Source organism: Leucopleurus acutus (genome assembly GCF_964270905.1).
Source record: "Leucopleurus acutus genome assembly, chromosome: Y".
NCBI classification, from domain to species: Eukaryota; Metazoa; Chordata; class Mammalia; order Artiodactyla; family Delphinidae; genus Leucopleurus; species Leucopleurus acutus.
The window spans coordinates 2,070,816-2,097,468 of NC_139164.1; the positions used below are offsets into that span (position 1 = coordinate 2,070,816).

Consider the following 26,653-nt stretch of genomic DNA (forward strand, 5'->3'; position numbering starts at 1 on the left):
CGCTTCAGTCTTGGGCTTTAAGGAAAAAAGACTCCACAAGAAAGGACGTATCCACGCTTTGATGATGAAAGGGGTAGAAACAAACCCTTTGAGGACACGTTTAAGGAGAACATTTATTTCACAAATAAAGGAAAAGACAACGTGAAATAACAGGATCATTGTAACAACCCGTGGAGCAGAATTAAGATAGAAATTCCACCAAGGTAGAAACTAGCAAAGACTGGTTAAATGTGCAAAGGGAGTCCTGTACATAAAACCGTATTTCCTGTGTTCTGTTGAAAATTAGGGAACTGAACCAGTTTTTAACCTGACGAGAAATCACCTTTTCTTTTCTTCCTGTTTCAGAGATTCAGAAATAGTACTGGTTCCCTAAAAATGACTGAGCTCATGCTCTGAAGGGTCTGCTCTAAAAAGGATGAGCTCTGGGGGGAGGGAAAAATGGGAAGATTGGGATTGACACACACACACTATTATATATAAAATAGATAACTAATAAGGACATGCTATAGAGCACAGGGAACTCTACTCAATACTCTGTAATGGCCTATATGGGAAAAGAATCTAAAAAAGATATGTGTATATGTATTACTGACTCACTTTGCTGTACACCTGAAACTAACACAACACTGTAAGTCAACTGTACTCCCATAAAAATTTCAAACAATAGGGGCTTCCCTGGTGGTGCAGTGGTTGAGAGTCCGCCTGCCGATGCAGGGGACACGGGTTCGTGCCCCGGTCCGGGAAGATCCCACGTGCCGTGGAGCGGCTGGGCCCGTGAGCCATGGCCGCTGAGCCTGCGCGTCCGGAGCCTGTGCTCCGCAGCGGGAGAGGCCACAGCAGTGAGAGGTCCTCATACCGCAAAAAAAAAAAAAAAAAATTCAAACAATAAATCAATAAATAGGATGACGTCTGGTCCACACAGCAAGGGAGGGGCAGTTATCTGAATATGCAAACAATTCTTAAACACACACACACATTTTCCATTCTGGGTCCACGCTGGGGATGAAACAGTTCTGAACAGGAGGTGCTACGGCTGTGGGGATGGATTCGGGGGTCTGAGATGTCAAGGCCTGTCTTTCACATCTGTGGGCCTAATCCAGCAATGAAAGACATCAGCTTCACCCTTCTAATCCATTCTTTACCCAAAGATCCCAGGGTGGCCTCCCGGGTGTTACCTTCTTACGAGGGACCCAGAATCAAAGCTCAGATTTCGTGCAGAAAGTCTTTCAGTTACCTCCACTCTTACCCAAAGAAGGCCCACTCGGGAGATTCTGTAAAGCCAGGTCTTGGTTTTAACTTCGTCCTGTGTTTACGGAGGATGTTATCACTGGGGGTCCCGGAGGAGGACTCATGGGGACTCCCCTCTGTGGGCTATTCTACAACTTCTCCTGCGTCTTCAACTGCTGAATGAATCGTCTTAAACTAGTTCATCATAAAAAGTTCTTGTAAAAAATCGCGTCTGTCGTACACCCTGGAGGATCCTATGCCCCACGTGACCATCTTCAAGAAGCCCTGTGTCCGAAATCCATAGATTCCAGGTTCGACCAGAGACACTTTGCTAAAGGCATCGGTAGAGAAGGACCGACTGTAGCAGCTCACCTGCCTTCTTTTTCTTAACCTGACTGTATCCCCCCCACCCCTGTCAAAAACAGGAAGGAACGGATACACAGATACGTGGACAGATAGAAAGAATGGAGAGATGGACGAAGGAGAGACAGATGACAGATAGATACGGGCTTTGTAAGCCTATTTCCAAGAGAGGAGACAAAACCTCATCACAGTCCACCTGACAATTACCTGTAATCTCCAGCTTCATTTAGTAACAGCCGACGCAACCTTAGGACAGTCCAAACCACTCTGTCAAACCTTAAAGCACAGAGAGCTGGGAAGAGGATTAAATACACCCGTCACTCAGCTTCTGACGTCAAGAAACCTCACTCCTGAAGACTCCTGGGATCCGGACGCCAACTAATTTCAACTCACTTCCCACAGCCGTCTGATAGAGAGAAACCTTTTTTTGTTTAATATTTATTTTACTTATTTTATTTTTGGCTGCGTCGGGTCTTAGTTGCGGCATGCGGCGGGCTCCTTCGCTGCGGCGTGCGGGCCTCTCTCTAGTTGTGGTGTGAGGGCTCAGTAGTTGTGGCGCGCGGGCTTAGTTGCTCTGCGGCATAGGGGATCTTAGTTCCCCAACCAGGATCGAACCCACGTCCCGTGCACTGGAAGGCGGATTCGTAACCACTGGACCACCAGGGAAGTCCAGAGAAAGCTATTTTTTTTAATGGAACTATAGGTAATTTACAATGTTGTGTTAGTTTCAGTTTACAGCAAGTGATTCAGTTCTTTATATATATATATTCTTTTTCAGATTCTTTTCCATTATAGGTTATTACAAGATATTGAGTACAGTTCCCTGTGCTCTATAGTAGGTCCTTGTTGTTTATCTATTTCATATATAGTAGTGTGTACCTGTTAATCCCAAACTCCTAATTTATCTCTCCCTCCCACGACCCACTATCCCCTTTGGTAACCAGAAGTTTGTTAGAGGTAAAGCTTTTTCAGGAGAGCATCTCAGGATCACAAAGAGACCAACTGCAAGAGTTCTCAGTACGTATCCACGCCATCCTGAAGCAGTCTGCACCCGCCCCTTGTATACAGAGCAGAATCATACCTGTTTATCCTGGCAGGAAGGGAGCTGAGCCAGAGCTCAGAAAGAGGTGACCCAACCATCTCTAAAGACAGACCTGCCTTACCGGCCATCCCATCCCCTGCACCCTCCACCTCTCTGTAACCTGCGATCTCTCTTGAAGTTACGATGCTCAGTGTGCCTTGCACTGGTGTATCCCAGATGCTAATAAAACAGAACCAGGCATGGCCAAGGGGACAGAGAGTGTGGGTGGAGGAGACCCAACCTGCCCTGAAATGCAGGAGAAAAGACAGCCGACAGGCCAGTGCGGGGGGGGGGGGGGGGGGGCGGGGGGAATGCCACAGGAACAGAGCTTCCAAGAAAGCATGGCATCTCTTCCCTGTGGCGCTGGGAAAGAGGATGCGGCGGAAAATGCGCTTCAACCCAGGTCCCCTCAGCGGGAGCAGAATCCCCACACCCTGTGTGTCACCTGCTGGGCCAGGGGGTTGAGCTCTGCGTTGGGTTTTGAGGGAACACTCTTCTTCCTCACACTTCTATATGGTCGAGGTAGGTTAAGGTACAGAGGCTAACACAGGATGTATATAATATTAAGGGTTGCAACTGGGAGACTTCTGAGCGACCCAGCGACCCTCAAGGGGCTACAGAGGGGTCTGGACCACGCTTCAGAGCCGAGGCTGCCTGAGGATCACACACCGCCGGCCTCGTCGTACCGTGGCCTCTGATGCAGCCATTCTGCAAGATGGGGGCCGGACAGAGGGTGACATACCCCCAATGCGCTAGCATGCCCAGACGTGGGAAGAATTCAGCGGACCCGCAGGTGAGCCTGGGACACGGCAGGCAGCCTCAGCCTCAGCAGCGTCAGCTGGCCACCCGGGGGGATCCGGGGGTCCCATCCAACTCCCTTCCACCACCTGTGCATCCCAAGTGTCATCAGCAGTCACCCCCTTTGCCTGGAACCCCGCCTGCAAGGTGTCAGGAATCACTTGTCTCCTCCACCCAACGGGAGCAAAGGTTTTATCTCCTCAACTGTTTAGACAAGTGAAATTAGTTTGCAGATGTTTAAACCAATTGAAAAAAGGATCTATAATTTCTAAGGAGGCTGAAAGAAGGCAGTATATGAAGAAAACGTCAGTCCACTCTTGATAGTGATATGTGCTCCTCTATGTTGAAAAGACTTTTTTTAAAAAAATAAATAAATTTATTTATTTATGGCCGCGTTGGGTCTTCGTTGCTGCGCGCGGATTTTGTCTAGTTGCGGCGAGTGGGGACTATGCTTTGCTGCGATGCGCGGGCTTCTCACTGAGGGGGCTTCTTTTGTTGCGGAGCACGGGCTCTAGCCACACGGGCTTCAGTAGTTGTGGCCTGCGGGCTCAGTAGTTGTGGCTCACAGGCTCTAGAGCGCAGGCTCAGTAGTTGCGGCGCACGGGCTTAGCTGCTCCGCGGCATGTGGGATCTTCCCGGACCAGGGCTCGAACCCGCGTCCCCCTGCACTGGCAGGTGGACTCCCAACCACTGCACCACCAGGGAAGTCCCTGAAAGGGGCTTCTGCAGAAAGATACAAGATACTAAGCTGGGTACCTGGAGTTGGCTAGGGGATGTGGTGATGGAGGCAGATGGGGGCCAAAAACAGGGATGCATTTCCATGTATAATTTTCATTTTTTAAATCTGTGAGCTGTAGAAATGTTTCAGGTACATGATAGTTAAATCTATGTTCAATTGATCAATTCAATAAACATACATTATATAATTATTGCAAGATAATTACTACACCATAATGAAAGAATGTATCATTGTAAAACCCAGTTCTTATCTTTGAGGTTTCCCCCCTTTAAGGTAACATCAGAAAAGCTTATAAACTACAATACATGACATCATGTGTCCCAAGCCTACAGTTCTCCTTTTCAAAGTTGGCTTTTGGAAATTACGGCTGCAAACTAGTACAAACTTCTGTTTTACAGGCGAAAAAAAAAACCTTTAGAAGGTGTTTATTAAAGAATGTGTGCTAACTCAGATTAAAATTAGAACTGTGGAACTGTACACTTTGAAAGGGTGAATTTTACGGTTTGTGAATTATCTCTTAATAAGCAAAATTTACCCCCAAAAATGTGTGCTTTGGATAAAGCTCTGAGGATTTTTTTTTTTTAAACTTGGAACCTTCAAAGATCAGCTGATTAAACTGGACACAATTCAGCTGAGCCCTGGGTGGGAGGGGTTAGAGTTGTGAGTTCACTAGTCTAGACAGATTTAAAAAAAAAACAAACAATCAGTTCTCTCAAAATGTTGCTGGGTCAAGCCACATTCCCTTTCACAGAGCCCTCCTGTAGAACAGATATTTCAGACACACAATTCTTCTATTTACAGATTAATTACTAAGCTACACTCTCTCTTAAGAAAGATACAAAGTGTATAATCACGCAAGAAAAAAGAAACACAGGAAGTCCCTCACACCAACCCCAACGCTAAGGAATGTAACACAAGGAAACGCCTGGAATCCCTGGCCCTGCACTGGGCTCCCCAGGAGCAGATGTGAGGGACCTGGAACCGCGCTGGGTGACTCTTCACCCAGGAGCACAAAGGCTGGTCTTTGTATTCTGACAACACCATCCGGGCAGGTTAAAAGTCACAGCCTGGTACTGCATCCAGGGTGGGATGTGATGATGTCATAGCACCCCGCAAAGTTACAAACAATGGCCCTCAATGTAATTGACACTCTGGGTTAGATAATTCGGGGGTTGGGGGGGAGGGCGTGTGCTGGGCACTGTGGGCTGTGGAGCACGATCCCTGGTCTCCACCCGCCACATGTCAGTAGACACCCCCCCCCGCATGTGACACCCCAAATGCCTCCAGACATTGTCAAGTGTCCCCCCGAGGAGCAGAATCCCCTTGGTTGAAGACCACTGGTATAGACAGATGGATGACAGATGGACGACAGATAGAAGATAGATAATAGGTAGGTGGTAGATGATAAGTAAGAGTGATGACAGATGACAGCTAGATAGAAAAAGGTAATAAATGGATGGATGGATGGATACATGGATAGAAAGATACAGAAGACAGATGATAAATGGATGGATGATATAGGTATAGATGGATACATACATACATAATAGAGAAATACAGAGATGGTAGATAGATGATAGAGAAATATAGACAGACAGTAGATGGATAAATAGATAATAGGTAGAGTGGTAGATGACAGATGGATAGATAGATATGGATAGATGAAAGATTTATAGTTTTGATAGATGGTGCATAGATATAATAATGATAGGTGGATGGATAGATGATTGATAGACAGACAGACAGACAGACAGGGTCTCTCATGTCAACGCAGAGTTTCTCTGCCTCAGCACTACTGACACTGGGGCTGGATGAATCTCAGATGCGGGGCGTGCTGGGCCCAGCTTCCCTGGTCTCCATCCCCCCAGGTGTAACCATCAATAATGTCTCCAGACTCTGCCAAGTGTCCACTGCGGGCAGCATTGCCCCCCGTTCAGAAGCACCAACTTGGAGCAAGACAGCCCAGTCGAACTTTCTGTGGTGACAGAAACAGTCTACGTCCGTGCCGTCCAACCCGTGGCCACAAGCTCACAGCGGCTCCAGAGACTGGGCGACTGGCTTTGATCGTCTTTCACGTGGCCAGCAGCTGTCATACCGGACAGCCTTCAAGGTGCCGCAACTCAGCTCACGCTCAATTCTTGCGTCAAGTGTCAACCTGCCCCTCTGGAAATGTAGAGAATGCTGTACCTCTGACAACAGATGGTTTGTGTGGCCCACGCTGTGAAGACCACCTAGCTCTCTAAGCAAAAACGGGGTCCGGGACTTCCCTGGTGGTGCAGTGCTTAAGACTCCGCACTCCCAGTGCAGGGGGCCCAGGTTCGATATCTGGTCAGGGAACTAGATGCCACGTGCATGCCACAACTAAGAGTTCGCACGCTGCAACCAAGGAGCCCGCGAGCCGCAACTAAGACCCAGTGCAACCAGATAAATAAGTATTAAAAAAAAAACTACTGAAATATTGCTGTGTGTTGGACGCTCTGCACGATTCAGAAACAGCCACAATCCACACAAGGCTGGTCCCTGATATCTTAGTTTTGTTACCATCGTGCGGGAAAGGCTGACAGTAAACGTTAATGACAACAGCCATTCTGACTCTGATGCGCTCATCTATGTTTCAGGGGCTTCTAAGGCTGCAGGACTTCAGGACACAGGTGTGCTGAGGTACATACGGATGGACCTCACCTTGGGGTGAAGGTCGGGACAGACGTTCGTTTTTGAGGAAGGGAAGTTTCCAGTGGAAATTGGAGGGTGGGGCGGACTGGAAAGTAGAGGCTCACTGAAGTTAAGGACGGGTGGGACTTCCCTGGTGGCGCAGAGGCTAAGAATCTGCCTACCAACGCAGGGGACACGGGTTCCAGCCCTGGCCCGGGAAGATCCCACATGCAGCGGAGCAACTAAGCCCATGCAGCACAACTACTGAGCCTGCGCTCTAGAGCCCGCGAGCCACAACTACTGAGCCCACGTGCCACAACTGCTGAAGCCCTTGCGCCTAAAGTCCGCAAGAGAAGCCACCACAGTGAGAACCCGCGCACCGCAACGAAGAGTAGCCCCCACTCGCCGCAACTAGAGAAAGCCCGCACGCAGCAACGAAGACCCAATGCAGCCAAAAAACTAAACTAAACTAAAATAATTAAAAATTTTTAAAAAAAAGGAAATTAAGGATAGCAAAGGCCACAGAGAGAATGGAGATTCGTGAGGATGGAGGAAACAGGGCAAGAGAAGGCGGGGATTCTGAAATCCTTCCACTGCGTTCTTTAGGCAACGGATTACAGGAACTCACGCGGCGGGCAGGGGGAAGTGACTGACTCCTCTGAGTTCGGCGTGCTTTCCGTTTTGTTTCAGAGATTTCCCTGCGGTTGCAGAAGCCAGTAGGAAGGACGAAAGACTAGTGTGGAGCGAAAGAACAGATCCTACATGAGGCTGGAGGGGATGGGCTGGGAGAGGGAGGGAGGAGATGCCCACAGGGTAGCACTGAGGCATCTGAGAAGGTCGTGATTTAAAACTTGAAAAAAGAGCCTGTACTTTTATGAAGATGTATTTTATATAACTTAACAACGTTAAAATATAGTAAGATCTTTTGAGAATGTTATTGTAATATATGTTATTGTTTGCACAGACTTTTCTGCATAATTCACTCTAAAAGCATACAGTGTATGGTCTAAGAAAGAAAGAAAAAAAAAAAGACAGGAAACAGGAAACCCTGGCAGGTGTCCAAAGGGTCCACTGAGTTGTTCTGTTTTGGGGAGGGTGGTGACAAGTTCCATGTTGGACCCTGCGGATGTCTGGAGAAGCAGGGATGTACTGGGTTCAATCGAGCCCCCAAAGATTCATGCCCACCCAGAACCTTAGGATGGGACGTTATTTGGAAACAGGGTCTCTGCAGATGTGATGAAGGGAAGGGTCTGAGATGAGGTCCTCCTGGAGGAGGGTGGCCCTACATCCAATGACAGGGTCCTTCTAAGACACAGAAGAGGAGAGACACAGACACAGAGGAGAAGCCCCGTGAAGACAGAGGAAGAGACAGGAGGCAGGCGGCCACAAGCCCAGGGACGCCCGGAGCCTCCAGAAGCTGGAAGACGCAGGAAGGACCCTCCCCCGGAGCCTCTGGAGGGACCGCGGCCCTGGGACACCTTGACCTCACACGTCTGGTCTCCAGGACTTGGGGAGGATGGATTCCTGTTTCTGTAGGTCACCTGGTTTGTAACGATTTGTAACAAGAGCCCCAGGAAATTAATATAAGGGGCCCCCTGGATGTTGGGGAGAGAGAGACAAACCCACCCAACAGGCTCTGCCTTGAAGACCACCCTGCAGCTCGCAAGAGCAAGATGCAGGTGACGGCTGTGCCTTTGGCCACCAGCTCCAGGATGATAACTACAGTCACAAGCATGGATCAGATCACCCTTTGGACGTTAGAAAATTCTCCTTTGTAATATCCAGCCATCCTGTTGGAAACTCTTTTGTTTCTCTTTTATTGGAACTTCCTATTATTGTTGATGGATACAGTATCATGTCAAACTTCTCTGAAAACGACTCAAAGTGAGACTTTTAACAAAATTCCCTATGTTCCCTTGTTTTCACCTTCTCTTAGGTTCCCTGAATTATTGGCTTTCTCTGGGATCTCAAGTCTTCTGCTATCTTGATGTCTCAGACTGTGTAAACCGATTGAACAAGGCGAGTTTGGTGGCTGTTTCCTGTTAAGAATGAGGGTCTTCAGAGGAAACTCAAGTTTCCACGTGTGAGTGAGGCTGGGACCCTAGGCATGAGAGCATTAGGAGAACGTTACCCTTAGAGGGCAACCACTGCCTTCCGTCTCTTTACTGAATAAACTGTTCCAACAGCGCTGATGGTTTTCTGGGCACCGTGCTCATCACAGGAGCTGTGGAGTTCTCCAGGGATCCCTGTGCTTCCTTACTCAAGCCTTACTTTTTTTTTTGGCCCCGCCGTGCGGCCTGCGGGGATCCCCGTTCTGCGACCAGGGATTGAACCCGGGCCCTCGGCAGTGAGAGCGCCGAGTCCTAACCCCTGGGCCACCCAGGAAGGCCCACTCAATGCTCACTCTTGTCACAGCTCGTCTGGGGTCCGGCGTGTCCCGCCCTCCCCATGCTGCTTCGTCCACACTGTCCTACACGCTGGCGTGTGCTCTGGGCTGCCCCGAAGTCTGATGCAACTTCTAACCTGTGCGTGACACCTGCAGCTCCTTCGTGACGACTGTCTGTACCTACGTCATTCCTGTGTTCCTGAAAATAAACTGTATTATCAGTTTAATGGAAACTTGGGAGAGGGAGACTATGAGGGGTGTGTGTGTGTGTGTGTGTGTGTGTGTGTGTGCATGTGTGCACGTTACCAGCAAGCAGGTGGCATCTGTGTGCAGTCAGGTTGCCACATGACATCAGATGTCTCTGCACTACTGATACTATGTATACGATAAACAACTAATGCGAAGCTACTGTGTAGCACAGGGAACTCTACTCAGTGCTCTGGGGTGACCTAAATGGGAAGGACATCCAAAAAAGAGGGGATAAATGGATACGTAGAGCCGATTCACTTTGCTGTACAGCAGAAACTAACACAACACTGTAAAGCAACTCTACTCCAATAAAAATTAATTAATAAAAAAGTCTCTGACGATATTTACAATGGAGAGAGGCCGGAAATAAATTACACACACACACACACACACACACACACACACACACACAGGCAGACCTCAGAGACACAAGTTGGGTTCCAGACCAACTCACTAAAGCAAATACAGCAATAAGTCGAGTCACAGGAATTTTTCTGGTTTTCCAGGGCGTATAAAAGTGATCTTTCCCAGTTGATAGACTCCCCTGTAGTCTATTAAGTGTGCAATAGCATTCTGTCTAAAAAAACAATGTACAGACCTTCGCTTTACAATAGCTTCTTGCTAAAAACGGCAAACCATCCTCTGAGCCTTCAGGGACTCGTTGCAGTAACATCCAAGTTCCCTGGTCACAGATACCACGACACATGTCATCACAATGGAGACGTTTGAAATATGGCGAGAACGACCACAACGTGACCCAGAGACACAAGGGAAGCAAGTGCTGTTGGAAAAGTGGCACCAACAGGCTTGCTCGAGGCGGGGCTGCTACACACCGTCAATTTGTAAAAAAGCGCGGCATCTGCGAAGTGCGATAACGCGAACTATGCCTGTGTGTCTATATATTTAAACCTGTACCTTTCGCTACATCTTCTCAAGGAAGATGTAGCTTGTCTTCTGCTGACAAACTCCATCTTCCCATCAGTGAAGGTGTTTTGCCCGTTTGAAAGTGTTTTGTTATGAAATCCTCAAGTAACCACAGGAATATGGTTCATATAGAAACAGAAGAGATGCTATAAGGGGTCCGTGTGGAACGTGCAACCAGAGATGCTTAGGAAATGTCATCTGGTATTCAATCACTTTTGGAAAATACACGTATGCCTCTGGACATTCACTTATACTAGGGAAAGGAGGTCTTTTTGACGTGTCATTTATCTCAGGTATCGTAATGAATCAGGGGACAGCCGAGAATTTTATTAAAGAGCTGTTTCCACTGGTATCCCTAACAGTGTCTGAGAAATCACTTAAAAACGATCCTGAGGTCGTGGCACCCCAGAAGGAAGGAATTCTGATGTCTGATTTTGTTGACCTATACGACTGCTGAGATTCTTAGGTGTGTAAGCTGTGCTGTCCAATGAGGTAGTCACCAGACACAGGTGGCTTATTTAAAGTCCAATGAAGTGAGGTTGAGTCAAATAAGGAAGTTGATGATGACCCAGCAATCCCTCTCCTGGGCATATATCCAGACAAAGCTGTAATCCGGAAAGACATATGCACCCCTATGTTCATAGCAGCACTGTTCACAACAGCCAAGACACAGAAGCCTAAGTGCCCATCGACAGAGAAACAGATAAAGAAGATGTGGTACATGTATACACTGGAATATTACTCAGCCATGAAAAAGAAGGAAATAATGCCATTTGCAGCAACATGGATGGACCTAGAGTTTATCATACTAAGTGAAGTAAGTCAGAAAGAGAAAGACAAATATCATATGATACCACTTATATGTGAAATCTAAAATACGACACAGATGAACTTATTTACAAAACAGAAATGGGCTCACAGACATAGAAAACAGACCTGTGGTTGCCAAGGGGGAGGGGAGGTGGGGGAGGGATGGAGTGGGAGTTTGGGATTAGCGGATGCAAACTATCATGTATAGGATGGATAGATAACAAGGCCCTGCTGTAGAGCACAGGGAACTCTATTCAATATCCTGTGACAAACCATCATGGAAAAGAATGTTACACATGTATCACCGAATCACTTTGCTTTGCTGTACACCTGAAACGAACACAATACTGTACACCAACTATACTTCAATAAAATAAATTTTAAAAAAAGAAGCTGGTCACCATAGCAACATAGATTATAGAACATGGTCCTCACGGCATCCGGTTCTCTTGGACCGCGCTGCTCTAAAGAATCCAAGAACAGGAGAAGTTTGCTGTGAGAGAATCCAGGAGAGGCAGATGACTCAAGAACGAGGCGCGCGAACTTGCTGAACTGGTCCTGCGGAGTCTACTCGGGAGCCTGGCTCATTTGCGTGATAGCGCTGAGGCCGCCATGCTGCTCCCAAACTACTGAGAATCACCCTTATGATAGGGGAGGGTCAGGCTTCAGCCCTAGACTTATTCTTGGTAACAGAAAACTACTAAAGTTGCATAACAGTCTTTACAATGTTTAGACCGTTCGCGTGATGGTTAATGGAAAGCACGGATCCTGCCGAAATATCCCCCAGCTGAGCAACCGCTGGGTTCCCGGAGCACAAGAAGCTTTCTTCTGCTAAAGCCCCGACCCCGAGCCTCGTCTCTTCTCTCTGTTGCTGATCACATCCCTGAGAGGTGACCCTTCCATTCTTCCAACTGACCTCAGGCTCTGAACTCTCGCCAGGGTAACTGACAGCCAGCAACACATCCATTCTTCCAGTGTCTGGCTGGACAAATCTTCTGGGGTCCCTACTGTGCCCCAGGGTACAGAGTGATACACACACTGTGTGGTAGACACAGACCCAGGCCACCTGCAAGCCCGTCAATGTCCACTTCAGAGCCCCCCACGCTCCAAGCAGCACCTCTCAGACTCTCTGATCTCAGGATTTCTGGATGCGCTAGAAACCTATCGAGATCCCTGAGGAGCGTCTGTTCGTGTGGGGCTTGGGGGTGCCTCTCGATAGCAGCCATAGTAACAAGTAAAACAGAAATACAGAAAACGCAAGAGCCCTCAAGGATGCATTTCACTGGTGGTCAAAGAGGCAACCATGATCCCACGTCAGGCGGCCACTGGAAACGCCACCCAACACTCATGCGAGAAGGAGAGAGGAAAAAAAAGCAAATAATGCTTTCGTGTTCTTACGAAAGTCATAGTGACCTCAGAGTCCCACAAGGAACTCCCATGGGCCCCAGGACCCCACTTTGAGAACCACTTGCATCTCAGCTATGGACCGACCGTAGCAACCCATCGCGTAACCGATGCGGTCTTTCAAGAGGCATTTCATTCTGCCTCTTAAATAGACTATTTCACAAGAGCCAGCATTTTCCAAACTGGATAAGGAAATATTTTTACAGTCTTTTTAGTTTAGGCTCTGCAAAGCAGACACATTTTGAGTTGAGTCTGTTAGGTATTACAATCCGCCCTTTTCATTCTCATTTAGTATCTATTTTGTGATCATTTAATAGCTCACGGCACTAAATACGGGCATTCTGAAAACCTGAACAAACGACACATAATCAAATATAACTGTCTCCCATTCAAAGTCTTTCTGATGATTCCTACTTCAAACCACAACCTTCTCACCAAGATCAAAGGTGTCATTTGAGAATGTGACGAAGACCCACTTTCCCTCAACCGTCTTCCTCCAGGATTTCCTACCTGCCAAGGATACCCAATTCCCACAGCATAACCCTCACTCCCCAAAGACTAAGGACGGAGACCGGGGGGTCTGGGAGGGAGCGACCTAAGGGTCCCCAGGAGTCATCTTAAAAGTCCCCCGTGGCCCCAGGTTGGGGTAAGCGTCCACCCTTCATCTTTGCACGACACAGGCGAACCACGTCCTGGGAAAGCACATGGAATCCAAACATCTACTAAGAAGACAGAAACGAGTGTCTCCCAATGCCCGTGCCTGAGCCTTGCCCAGCTGGAGCCAGAGAACATGTTCATAGCCCAAAGTACACTGCTCTACAAGCCCGGGCACGGCCAGTCCATGCAGAGTCAGGACAGCCAGAGACCTGTTTCATGCCAGCCACTCGGGAAGTCAAGTTTAATGCTGGCAACAAATAAAATCGATAGAAAGACAATGTCTCCAATTCCTCCAGAGCCTTGATAAAAGCTGCTCACTCCATCTCGACGGCCCCCCTGCAAATCTGTGGTCTTTCAGGAATCCACAGGCAAGACTCCTGCTGTCTGTGCTACTGAGTGATTCCTGGGCTGGGCTGGCGTCCTCATTTTAGACTAATCCTGCCTTCTACTTTCCTATCACTGTGTGATGTCTGTCACGATTCATTACTCTTTTCTAGGCTGCAAAAGAAGCAGCCTGGAACCTGGACCGTCAGAGGTTGCACTGTTTCCAGAACAGAAATATTCTGAAGGGACAATTCAGAAACCACCTTCTGGCGCAGACTCGGGACTGTCTACCTAGGAACGACCTGCCCTGCTGACTTGACAGGAAGGCTAGGCAGCGGGCCTGGCAACAGGAGATGGCTTTTCCCATCCAAAGAGGTGGCCGGTCTCGGGTTTCATCAGAGTATTTGGCAACGTCCGGAGAACTGGAGTGTTTTCAACAGCCAGAAGGGTTCTCACCCCCTCAGCCAAAAACCTCCCAGTGTACGTGGGTGTGTGCACACCTGTGGATGCAGCAATGCAGGGAGAAACAGAAGCACGGAAAGTCACTGGACAACTAAAGAAAGAAGTCGGTTTCCCCTTTTACAAAGGTAGAAGATCTCCCACCGATAACCCAGGAGGTGAAGAACCCGGTCCACACACCCACCCCCCACCCTTCCCACGGACGGTTCTGCCAATGGCATCCCCAGTTCTAGACGGGGATTGTAAAGCTGGTGTCTAAAGCTGACGGCGTCCTCGTTTTACTTTTGCTTTTAAGGAAGCCGAGCGGCTGTCCTGAGATGCACTGCGCTCAGAAACAGGCTTCTGGAGCAGGTGGCCGCCGCCTCGTTGTTCTCCCTGCTTATTTCTGTGGCTGGTTCTCCCCAGGGAAGCAGCTGGGGGTTTTCATTCGTGGAGGGGGAACTGTAAGGAAAGCAGCAGCAGCTGGGAGAGGGAAACAGACCTGCAGGAGGGTCCACCAGCCACGGTGCACAGAACACAAGACTCCCCCAACGACCAAGGTGCTCCGGGATGGTGGGAAAAGATGACGCAGGCTTAGCAGTTCTCCTGGGTCACGATTCCCTTTCCTCCATGGCCCTCTAGGAGGCTCAGAGGAGTAGCCCAGAATCTCAATCAAAATACAACATGTTACTACCAGGAAAAGTAAATAAAGACCCAAAAAAGAAAGAAAGAAAAAAAAAAAAAGCCTACCCAAAGAAGAGTAACAAACACCAGAAGCAAAAGCTGAAATAAAGACCCAACCGCGTCTCTGTGTGAGGTCTCTACCGACTTTACAAGCAGAGAACAATGAACTTGAAAACAAGAGACTTCCCCGGAGGCCCAGTGGTTAAGACTCCACGCTTCCACTGCAGGGGGCGCGGATTTGACCCCTGGTCAAGGAACTAGATGCCCCGTGCTGCGACTAAGACGCAGCGCAGTGAAATAAATAATAATAAAAAAAGGAAACAAGAAATCGATAGAGAAAAAATAATCGGGGCCACGAGAAGCTGCGGCTTTGACCCAAATCAATACAACGGATACCTCAGAATCTGTTACCAAAAGAACGTGCTAACTCATCTTTCGCAGGATCAACGAAATGAACGTCTTCATGAGTAAAATCCCTGCCAACAATGACTGTATTCAAGGAGTCAATACTCTGACTCACTGGCGTTTGGTTTTTTTCTGGGTAAATGTTTTTTTCCCCTACGGTGTGAGGATAAATGGAAACTAGCACCCAGGCAGAATTTCCACAAGAGGAAACTCTAGATAGCTGGCCTTCTGGGTGCCCGTTCGATTTAGGGGGGCGGGCGGGGGGTAACCCTCCAAGCGAGAGTTTTCAATCTGTGCTGAATGATTTTTTTTGGAATTGTCCGCAAACACCAGCTGGCTAACTACCCACCTCTCCTCGCTCCCTGCTAGCCGTCCCCCCCTTCACTGCACACACCCAGGCACAAGCAGGCGTGGGCACACAAGCCCTGCTTCTGTCTGCCCCTGCAACCTCAGAACCCAGGTGCCCTCGGCGTTACAAAGGCCGTCCTGTGAGCAGCGGAGCCCTGCCCGCCACACCCAGCCCTCAGATCTGCCCGGTCTGGTCCTTTGTTCAGTGAACTGGCTGCCGAGATAATGAGGCAGCAGGGTGACATCATCAACCCAATTCACTGTCAACTGTGTTACAGGAACCCTGGGAGGCTGCCCTCCAAACGCCTTCCATGAGCCCGGCTCATCAAAACCGTGTCCAAAGGACACGTCCAGAGGATGCGTATAGAGAGCAGCTCACGACGTGGGAGCGCTGGGTGCAACGATTTTCAGGAACTCCCGCGTTTGAGCAGGGACTCTGGGAGACGGTTTGTTTTTCCTGTAACTGGAGGGAAAGCCAGCGTGAATTTCCAAATGGTAAGTGGGGTGAACAGGTGTGCAAGGGGCCGAAGGTGGATCTTTTTTTCAAGCATGGAATCACCCAGTGGGAGGGGACCTCGGACGCCCAGAGTCTAGTCTTGACAGACCTCCTAGACTAAGCGGGAGGCACTGGGCCAAGCAGGTGCTGGGGAGGCCACGGCAGCACCCGGTGCGAAATAAAGCCTGGAAGGACGGCCCAGAGGGGTCCGACGGGAGCTCCTACACAGGGACAAGGTGACTCACAGGACGGTGACAGCCACCCACATGGAGAATGTCCCCTTCACGTTCCTACGCCCCAGGGCAGCAGGACGGTCCGTGCCGGAGGAGGAAAGGACCTGCATCGTAGACCACACGTGCCCACTCCATCCGCGGCCTTGGGTGATACGGGGCGTTCCAATGGGACGAGCCTCGGGGACACTCAGGATGCGTGACTGGAGTCCTCCACGGCTAACTCCAAAGGCACTGAAGAGCTATTTGTAACATATGCTCTTATTTGGAGACGCAACCCAGATGCCAAGCGGACGTTTACTGGAGTGCCGTAGGGGTGTAGCGAGAGATGCAGCATCCTGTGCACCCGACCCAGCGCAGTATCGCAGATCCGTCCTCCCCGCAAAACGCAGGCGGGGCATGACGCTGCTGGAACTAGGAGCTGCTTAGACGCATTCGTAGTGTTGCTTTTATTATTCTTCCAAGGGGAACCTCGGGGAGGCGGGGGGAGAGCCTGCCAAGTTCCTCAAATAAAAAAGATAAATAAACGTCCCCGTGTTGTCCAGTCAATGGACACGCTCAAGCCTCCTTGAGAAGAAACCGCCCGCCGCCGCCGTTACCTCCCGCCCCCGCGTGGACACAAGCTTGGTTTCTGGGATTCCACGTGGCTAACCACACCTGCCTCCGCACGGGTCACAGCCGTGTGTCTAAAGGTCCATCCCGGGGCCAGAAGCTCCTCGAAGGTACGAGGCTTTGTCATCTCATCTTGGAGCAGTCCCGTCACTGGCCTTTCTCTTGCAACACGAGAACTGGTGCTGCTTGGCCGGGGACGTGGCAGTCAGTGGTGACACCATTCCAGCCCCTCAAAAGAGGGCAAAGATGTGACAGCCTCAGGTAACTCATTACTCCCTTCCCCAGCGTGCACGGGCACGCGCACACACACACCCAATTTCCAGCCCCATCTGTCGGTCAGTGGATCTCCCATTTCTCCTCCCAGGTAGTAACGGAAGAGCTTTTTATTGTTAACTGCGGTCCCTCCTTTTGTGGAAGTCAAGGCCGTCAGACCAGGGCTGAGGCCAGGCTGGGCGCAGCCATCCACCCGCCACGTCCTCCAAAGCGGTGCTGCGTCTCGGGTGAGGCGCACACAGAAGAGTAGAAGCATCAGCGCACGATACACAGAGTAAGATGTCCTTGTCGTCATCCCCAGAACCTGGGGACGCGTTCGTTTACGTGGCCGAGGGGAACTGAGTCTCAAGGAGCCAACCACAGAGGTGAATCAGCGGAGCCTTAGTAGCGAGATGCCCCTGCGTTAGTTGGGTGAATGCAGTGGCATCAGCAGGGTCCTTAGAAGGAGCCGAGAGACGCAGGAGAGAAACGGCACGAGAAGGGTTTGACCCGGCAATGCCGTCTTCAATGACGAAGGAAGATCATCATAAACAAAGGAATGCGGGCGGCTTCTAGGAGCTGCAAAAGGCCAGGAAAGAATGCTCCCCTGGAGCCTCCCAAAGGCACACAGCCTTGCCCACGCCTTGGTTTTTAACCCAGCCATGCTGGGAATTCCCTGGCGGCCCAGTGGTTAGGGCTGGGGGCTTTCACTGCCGAGAGCACTGGAGAACTGAGATCCTGCGAGCTGCACAGCACGGCCGAAAAAGAAAGAAAGAAAGGAAAAAACAGCAACCAGTAATACCATTTCCAGACGCCTAACCCTTGGAGCTGCAGGTTAATCAATGCATGTTGTTTTAAGCCACTGAGTTCGAGGTCATTTGTTCCAGTAGCCCAAAGGTGGGAAAGGCCACGCGAGAGATCCCAACAGGAGACCACGGGAAGTGGAGCTTGCACTGGGCTCCCTGTGCGGGCCCTGCCCGCCCCCCTCCCCTCCCCGGCTCCCTGACTCCGAAGGAGGTGCTCTGAGCATCGGAGGGGTGGACGCACGACAGGTGAGCTGAGAAGAGTGAGCACCAAATCCACGCAAAGACACTACCGTGTGTCCTGGAACACGAGATGAGCCTGTGTTCGGAAAAGGTGACGCTGGTGATGATGAGGGTGATGATATTATGGTGCCTACCTTGGATGCAATGAGCCAAGTCCGCCTGGGGTGAGGCTCAACTAGTGCATCATGGGAACGCCAAGGAGGCTGAGGTACCGTACGATGCACTGAAAGGTTCATGGTGTCATGGGCTGAACTGCGTCCCTCCACCCAAAGGATTTCATCTTGAAGTCCTGACCCCCAGCACCTCAGGATGCGGCTGTATTTGGAGATGGGGTCTTTAGGTAAAATGAGGTCGTTAGGGTGGGCCCTGATCCCACAGCACTGGTGTCCTTCTAAGAAGAGGAGGTCAGGACACAGACGCGCAGAGAGAGGCGACCCCATGAGGACACAGGGAGGAGACGGCCGTCTACACGCCCAGGAGAGAGGCCTCCGGAGGACCCAGCCCTGCCCACGCCTGGATCTCAGATTCCGGCCTCCAGGGCTGTGTGCAAATAAATTTCTATGGTTTAAGCCGCCCAGGCTGTGGTGCATTGTTTCTCTAAGCAAAAGAATGCAACAGGAGAAACAAAATGGGGTCCATCCAGCACAATGAAACATGACTCAGCCATAGAAAGGAATGAAGCCCTCACACAGGCTACCAGGATAAAACTCAAGAATGTGAAGCTCAGTGAGAAGCCGGACGCAAAAGGCCAGACAGTGTAGGACTCCACTGACGTGAAACGTCCAGCACACGCAAAGCCATAGAGACACGGGTTAGCGTTCGCCAGGGGCCGGGGAGTGACTGCCTCACGGGTAGCGCGTGTCCTTTGGGGGATGACGAAAATGTTTTAGAACCAGACAGAGGCAGTGGTTGCACAACACGGTGCCACTGAATTGTTCACGTTACAACAACCTTCCGTGAGTTTCCATTAAACGAAAGTTCCCCGAGGGTCAGAAGTGATGCAGGTGATGCTGGTGGAGGGTGGCAGGATGTGGCAGCAGGTGGCGGAAGGGGACAGTGACGATGTAGATAAGGACAAAGACGCCTCCCAGGCAGATCAAACTAACCATGTCCCGAACGGTCCTCCTGGGCTTTCCCCCAACACGGCTCCATCCCTAACCCCCTCAGTGTCTCCAAGGGGTGGCACAGCTTTCCAACCATGTAACCCCCAAACCCTGGATTCACCCCTGATTCTTTTCTCAGTTAGTTTCTCTAAAGAACCTTCCTTTCTCAGTTCTTTACTGTTCTTCCCAGCAAGAAAGAGCATTTGTAGTTTTCAAAGAAAAGAGGAAAAGGGGAAACGTTTTAAATGGTGTGAAGGTGGTGACATGTGAGTGTTTGAAAATAAACAAACGAACTTGGGGGAAAATACCAAGAAAGCCCCAAGAGGTCGCTCCTGAGACTGAAGGAGAGGCGCTGAGAATCCTGAACACGTGTTTCTCAAGAAGAACACCGTGCTCACAAGCTTCAAGTGACCCCGGAAAGGGGAAGCGTGTGTCTGTGTCACGTGGTGCTTCTGCCCTTTTCTCGCAGTGACAGACATGGCCTCCTTGGTGGTCCCCAACTGTGGAGAGACCCATCCCGGAAGCAGGTCTGAGACCAGCATCATGGCGTCATGTCCTCGTCCCCATGCATGAGCCAGGTCGGGACAAGGAGGGTCGTCCCCAGATCCAGGGAGAGAGGTGTCCTCCTGTAAGGAATCCAGGATGTGGCAAGGTGAGGCTGTTGCTCGGACAGCCACCTGCACCCCAAAGGCAGAAGCTCAGGAGAAAGAAGCCAGGGCGACATGTAAGGAGGAGTCAACCCAGTGTTACGGACTGGATGTCTGTGCCCCCCCAAATTCCCACGCTGAAGCCCTATCCCCTCCCCACCAATGCGACGGTGTCCGGAGGTGGGGCTCTGCGAAGTAATTAGGACGGATGAGGTCATGAGAGTGGGGTTCCCAGGATGGGATTGGTGTCCTTATAAGAGCTTTCCACTCTCCACCATCTGAGCACACGGCAAGAAGACAGCCAGCGCAACCCAGGAGAGAAACTCTCACCAAAACCCAACCACGCTGGCACCCTGATCTCGAACTTGCGGCCTCCAGAGCTGGGAGAAATCCATCTGCATTGCGATAAGACACCCAGGGGACGGTCTTCTGTCATGGCAGCTGGGCCAATCAAGACAACAAGGTCGGGATGGATTCAAGATGGCGAACCTTGGCCTGACCACATGGGAACTAACTCTGCCCCATCCAGCTCGGGGGATGACCTCTGTCAAACAGTGAGCTCTGCTTTAGCCACACCCACATGCTGCGTGGGATGAGGACGCCCTCGGAAAACACATGTAACCTGGTGTCCTCCACCTCCAAGGATGTGAGGAAACTGCCTTATGGACCAAGCTGTAAGGCCACACGGAAATCAACTCTGCAGTCCTCTCTGGCAGGTGTACTAGTTTCCTGGGGCTCCCACAAACTGTGAGCTTAAAGCCACAGGCATCCGTCCTCCCCCAGTCCTGGGGACCAGACATCTGAGGTCAAGGTGTCCCAGGGCCACGCTCCCTCCAGAGGCTCCAGGGGAGGGTCCTTCCTGCCTCCTCCAGCTTCTGGGGGCTCCAGGCGTCCCTGGGCTTGTGGCCGCGTCCCTCCCGTCTCTGCCTCTGTCTTCCCGGGGCTTCTCCTCTGTGTCTGGGTCTCTCCTCTTCTGTCTCTTAGAAGGACCCTGTCACTGGATGTAGGGCCACCCTCCTCCAGGAGGACCTCATCTCAGACCCTTCACGTCATCACATCTGCAGAGACCCTGTTTCCAAACAAGGTCCCGGTTCCCAGGTTCTGAGAGGACATGAATTTCGGGGGAGAAGGGGACTCTATCCAACCCAGGACAGCAGGTTCTGTGTGCACGTGTCTGTGACTCGTTGGCTCACCCCTGCCTCTCTCCCTGCCTGCACGTTTCTCCTCCTGGCTGGTCTTCACCTGACCGCTCCCCCCACCCCACACTTTCTATCCTCTGGCGCATTTCCCTTTTCTCCTCCTGAGCAGGGAACTATTGGCTGTGCGTCTCCTAAGCTTCTCTTCCCAAAGTCCCCCCCACCCCCCCAACCCCGCCGTCCCCTTGGAGATGCAAAGTAAGAAAGCAGAGTGTGTAAGATGAAGACGACACGAAACAGACAGATCCATGGAGACAGAGAGCAGATGGGGGTTCCCAGCAGCCGGAGGAAATAGGGGGTGACTGCTCACAGATTTGGGGTCACCCTGCGGGGGCAGCACACGAAAACGTTCTGGAACCTCACAGAGATGAGGGTCGTGCGACTTTGTGAACGTGTAAAGCACCACGGCACGGTTCCCTTTGAAATGGTTCCTTTTGTGTTATGTGAATTTCACTGCCATTTTTTAAAAATGAGAGGGAACAGGGGCTTCCCCGGCGGTCCAGTGGTTAAGACTCCGTGCTTCCACTGCAGGCGGCCAGGGTTCGATCCCTGGTCAGGGAACTGACATCCCACATGCCACTGGGAGTGGCCAAAAAACAAGTGAAAGTTTTTTTTAAATGAGGAGGAACAGCCTGCAGGACTTCTGTAAGACGAAATATTCTTTTCTAGTATTTTCCGTAATTTTATAAAAAGAAATATTTTTTTCTTGTATTTTACCTAACTTTCGAAGTTCCTCTGATGCTCTTAAGTTGAAACTACCCTCCACGCCCACTCAAGGTAAATCAGATTAAAAGGTGAACACAATTTTCTGGGTATCGCTACACGGTAAGCAACATTCCCTCCTAAAGGCTTCTGTCAACATCGCCCCGGGAGAGGTCATTCACATGCAGTGGGAAATCTCCCCAGTGCGGATTCCACCCGCCTCCAGGGCGTGCTGCTCCCGGTGATGCTTTGAGAGTCCAGGTGGGAGGGAGAAAAATTAGGGCCGGTTCTGGGGAACCAAGGGTGCATGAGACAATCTTATCAGCAGGGAGGAAAATGAAAGTAAGAGACAACAGTGCAGGTTTAATTACTCACTACGGAAGGTCTCCTCGGTCTAAAGAAAATACAACTTTCTGACAGTGAGACGTGATAGTAAAAAAATACAAGTGTGAGGCGTGAGCGCGTTTCTGTGGTCAGGGAATGAGCTTTGTGCCTCGATCTCGGGGCTGGTGGCTGCCCAGACGGATGTACAGGATAAAACTGCACAAAACCAAACGCATGCCCCCTCCTCACAAGCTCAAAGGAGTTCCCATGAAAGGTGGGAGCACTGATGAAGGTCTGTGGTCTCTTAGCAGGATGGACCCCACGACGGCGCGCGTCCTGGTTTTGATATTGTGTGACACCTACAGAAGACGTCACGGGGGAAAACTTCATGAAGGGTGCATGGGACTAGGTGCAGGTTTCGGAATCCCCCGTGCGCCTATCATTATTTCAAAACATTTATCTTTAATAGTACCATTGTTCGTGCTCATAGCGAGAAATCAAGCTTGGTTACCTGGACCAGGAATGTGGACCGGGGGCTGCACACCATTCCTTCTGCAACTGGGCCTGTTTTTCAATCTATGAAATCAGTTTGGCCAAGACAGGACCCAAGGTCCCTTCCACGCTCTTTAAAAAATGCCCATGTTGGGGCTTCCCTGGTGGCGCAGTGGTTGAGAATCTGCCTGCCAATGCAGGGGACACAGGTTCGAGCCCTGGTCTGGGAGGATCCCACATGCCGCGGAGCAACTAGGCCCGTGAGCCACGACTACTGAGCCTGTGCGTCTGGAGCCTGTGCTCCGCAACAAGAGAGGCCGCGATAGTGAGAGGCCCGCGCACCGCGACGAAGAGCGGCCCCCGCTTTCCACAACTAGAGAAAGCCCTCGCACAGAAACGAAGACCCAACACAGCAAAAATAAATGAATAAACTAATAAACTCCTACCCCCAACAACAACAACAACAACACCAAAATGCCCGTGCGATTTTTCACCAACATAAGCTAAGCTTTCTTCCAAGCTGTGTGAATTTGTGGAGGGCTAATCAACCTAGAACACGGACAATTTCCCACAGACAGTTTATCCAGGAGCACAGAATAAGGGCATCTGAGACCTTACTGGTCACTGACTTTCCTCCTTATTCTATCTCCAAGGTGTCATGGCCGCCCCGTGAACTGGGCCGTCCGCTTCCAGCTGGGTCTCCGTATCCTGGTGCCAACCCTCCTGGGGGGTCCTGCCATCTGAACAGCCACTGCCGGTTTTGCTAAATCATGGAGAAGCACATCTGTGCCCACCTGCTGTGTTCCACCTGCGCTGATCGTCACAACCCTCCTTGGGGGATTGTGAGTCAGCAATTCTGTCCCACAGGCGCCTCCCCCGGGGCCCAGCTCACAGGCAAAAGAAAAGGATGAAATAAACACCTGTTGGTGAGAAAAAGAAGAGCTCACACACCAGAGTGGAGATCAGACCAGGTGAAAATGCACAACTGTGTGAGGCCAGAACTTCAGAACTTCAGGGTGGAGGACAAGCCCAGCCGGCCCGGTCCTTCCACCCTGACTCATTCTGGAAGGTTCCAAGGGCGTGGGGATTGTGGTTATGTTAAGAAAGGCTGAGAGGTTTGTCAGGGTGGTTTTTTTGTCTTCTGTTTTGTGTGTGGGTTCGTTTCAAGTTGTGGAAGACAGCCTCGCTCAGCTGGAGAAATGCATACAGATGGCCTCAGACGATTCAGAGCCACTGGGGGTGCCTGTTTGCGATGGGGGACAGTTAGGGATGGGTCCGGGGCAGTCAAAAGGGAACTTAAGTTTCCTGGGCCCGAAGCTTAGGATGAAGAGGCACCATGCTGGCCCCAACTGCGTTCTAACTGTGGGTAAAGAGCCCAACATAGCCCCTCACTTTTGTCCATGACACCTCATGGTCTAACGTTACTGGAAACTCTAACACCTCTGATGGGTTTGGGATTTTTTAAAAGCTTATTCTTACTTTCTTAGATTAACCATGTGCAGATAAACCTGGAATATTAAAGAAAGTTCTGGCAAAAGGTGATTTTAAAAAGCCACCAAAACTGCAAAGCCACACACACACACACACACACACACACACACACACACACACACACACCCCCTGGGTCCCAGGCCCCTGCTGGTCCAACATCCTGAACACGTGTGACCTGGCTCTCCCTTCACACCCTTGGAACCCACAGGAAGTTATCCCTGAAGAGCAAGTATCTTCTTCATTAAGAAAGGGAAAGACAACTGGAGGGCTCATTTCCCCCCCACCCGGCCCTGCTCGGTCCCCAGAGCCAGTGACTTTCTATTTTTAAGGACAAGACGACTCACTGGGCACCCTAGGCCCACTAGGCAGCGCCCAAAGGGCCCCCAGGCAGCTGCAGACACCGGGCTACGCCACGTCCGCAGCCCACCCACCAGCCCACGCCCCGCCTGATGCCCTGGCACCTTTCACAATAGACTTGCTTAAGTGCCCAAAACAGATCCAGTTGCCAGCGCTGTGTGCCAAGGGCCGCCGGGTCCTCCACCAACTTTCCATTGTTGAATTGTGTTTCCACCTACCGGTGTGACTGCACTGGTCTAGGTTTCTATCCTCGTCTCCTACCCTGCAAAACACAGCCAGCTTTTAAAGCAGCCCTGCAGAGCGCCCCAGAGGGAGGGAGGGAGGGAGAGACAGAGAAAAAGAAAGGGAGAGAGAGAGAAGATGGAGAAGATGAGACAGAGAGACACAGAGAGAGAGAGAGAAAAACAGGAAAGGGAGGGAGAGATGGACAGTGAGAGAGAGAGAAGATGAAGGAAGAGATGGACAAGAAGGCTTGGAGGGAGAGGAGGAGAGAAACAGGAGAGAGGGAGGGTGCCTCCTGTCCCCTCCGTCCCAAACGAGGCTTCCTGGGCACCCCTTCCTCACAGCCAACTACATACGGGCAAAAGGCTACTGACGGAAAAGGGAAGGTTTCAAGGCCACTCTGAGTGGTTTTAATGCCACTCTGGCTGTGCCCCTTGGTCATATGAAACCCCAAGCCATGCCCTTGAGGCTAATGCTTCCTCCCTTCCAAGAGAGGGTGGGGAAGGGCCCGAAGAAGTACCTGGGTACCCCTGCTCCAGGGTCATTTACGGTATGCGCCCCCTTCCCCATTGATTCTTTCCTGACAGGTTGGGACAACTCCCTTAGCAACAAAGGGTTGCTAGGAAGCCACAGGCTGGCTTGAGCCCACAGCCTGAAGGCAGCGCCCTCGCGGAGTCGGGATATTCTGACCCATTCAGGGCGGGCTCCATACACCAACACGTTTTGGGATCCAGGCACTCATGGGACTGGAGACTTCACGTTTCCAGCTGCCTAGGAGTGGTCAGGTTCAAAGGAGGACGACAAAAAGGAAATCAGTGCCGGATAAAAGAAATGCCCAGTTCCGGATACACAGACGGAAAATACGGCAGGATAAGGAAATGCGTAATTCACCCCCAACGCCGCCCCGCGCCCCTAAAACGCCACGGGACACCTGACCTCCCAGTTCCAGATACGCTCTCAAGTCCAGGCGGGAGCATCCTGACGCGGGGGAGAGGGGGAGCCTGGCCAAGGTGAGGTCTGCAGGGGTCTCCGCGGCCGCCGCCGCCCTCAATGTGACGTGACCCCAGCAAGTTCTGTGACGTCGGGGGGGCCCAGACACCGGGGAGGTTGCTGGGGGGCGGGCGGGAAGGTCTAAAACAGGAGACTTTGGAGGTGCGGGGCAGAGCGCCCGCAGGTGGGGAGGCTCTCGGGGGCCGGAAGGAAGCCCTCCAAGTCTAGGGGCGTTCGGCGGACCCAGGGCGCACGGGGAGCCCCGCGCGGAGATCCCGAGCAGGCGGGACCAGGCAGGGCCCTCCCCGGGCGGCGGCCGGGCGACCGCACACAAGCCTTTTGTCTGACGCCGGCTTCCCGGGCGGCGCCGAGCGCCCCAGCGGGCCGGGTCCCCGCGCGTCGCACTCACCCACGGTGGCCAGCGTGTCGAAGTCCTGCGGGCGGTAGGCGGGCGGCTCCGGAGAGGGCGCCCCGGGGCCGGGGAAGTGCGCGGGCGCGCCGTCGGGGGTCTCCCCCGAGCTCTCTCGGGCGTCGGCGTCCGCCGCGGCCGCCTTGGCCAGCCCGGGCGCCTCCATGGGGGCGCGCTCAGGTCCGGGGTGCCGGGCCGGGCCGGGGGGCGCGGGGGGCCGGGCTTCCCGGGACGCAGCCTCGGAGGGCGGCGCGGCGGCGGCGGCGGCGGCGGTGGCGGCATCAGCGGCGCCCACCCATGCGCGGCCCCCGCCTCCCGGTCGGCGGCCGGGCGCAGCAGGCGGCGCGGCGGGGACAATGGCTGGGCGCGGGGCGGCGCTCAGGGCAGGAGCGGCGGCGGCAGCCGGTGGGAGTAGCCAGCGGCCTCTGAGGGCGGGCGCGGCGTGGCCTGGGCGGGGGACGCGGCCCGGGCGGGCGGGCGCGAGGCGGGGTCCTGGCCGCGGCCGCCCGGCCGCCTGTTCATTCCTCTCGTCCCGCGCCCGCCGCCCTCGCGCGGGCGCTGCGTGCGCGCTGCTGGGGGGCCGGGCGGAAGCGGC

At 52.0% G+C, this 26,653-nt stretch overlaps 1 protein-coding gene across 1 annotated transcript in view; it reads right to left on the reverse strand.

Moving 5' to 3' along the window:
• LOC309978860 (cAMP-dependent protein kinase catalytic subunit PRKX) overlaps positions 1-26,224 on the reverse strand; it is a gene marked incomplete at its 5' end in the record, with an annotated part of 79,974 nt that extends 53,750 nt beyond the window's left edge. The window contains one exon of the mRNA XM_082865507.1: positions 26,059-26,224. Coding sequence (XP_082721633.1) covers positions 26,059-26,224 — 166 coding nt within the window. The remainder of the gene's footprint in view (positions 1-26,058) is intronic.
• Between the last annotated feature and the right edge of the window lie 429 nt (positions 26,225-26,653).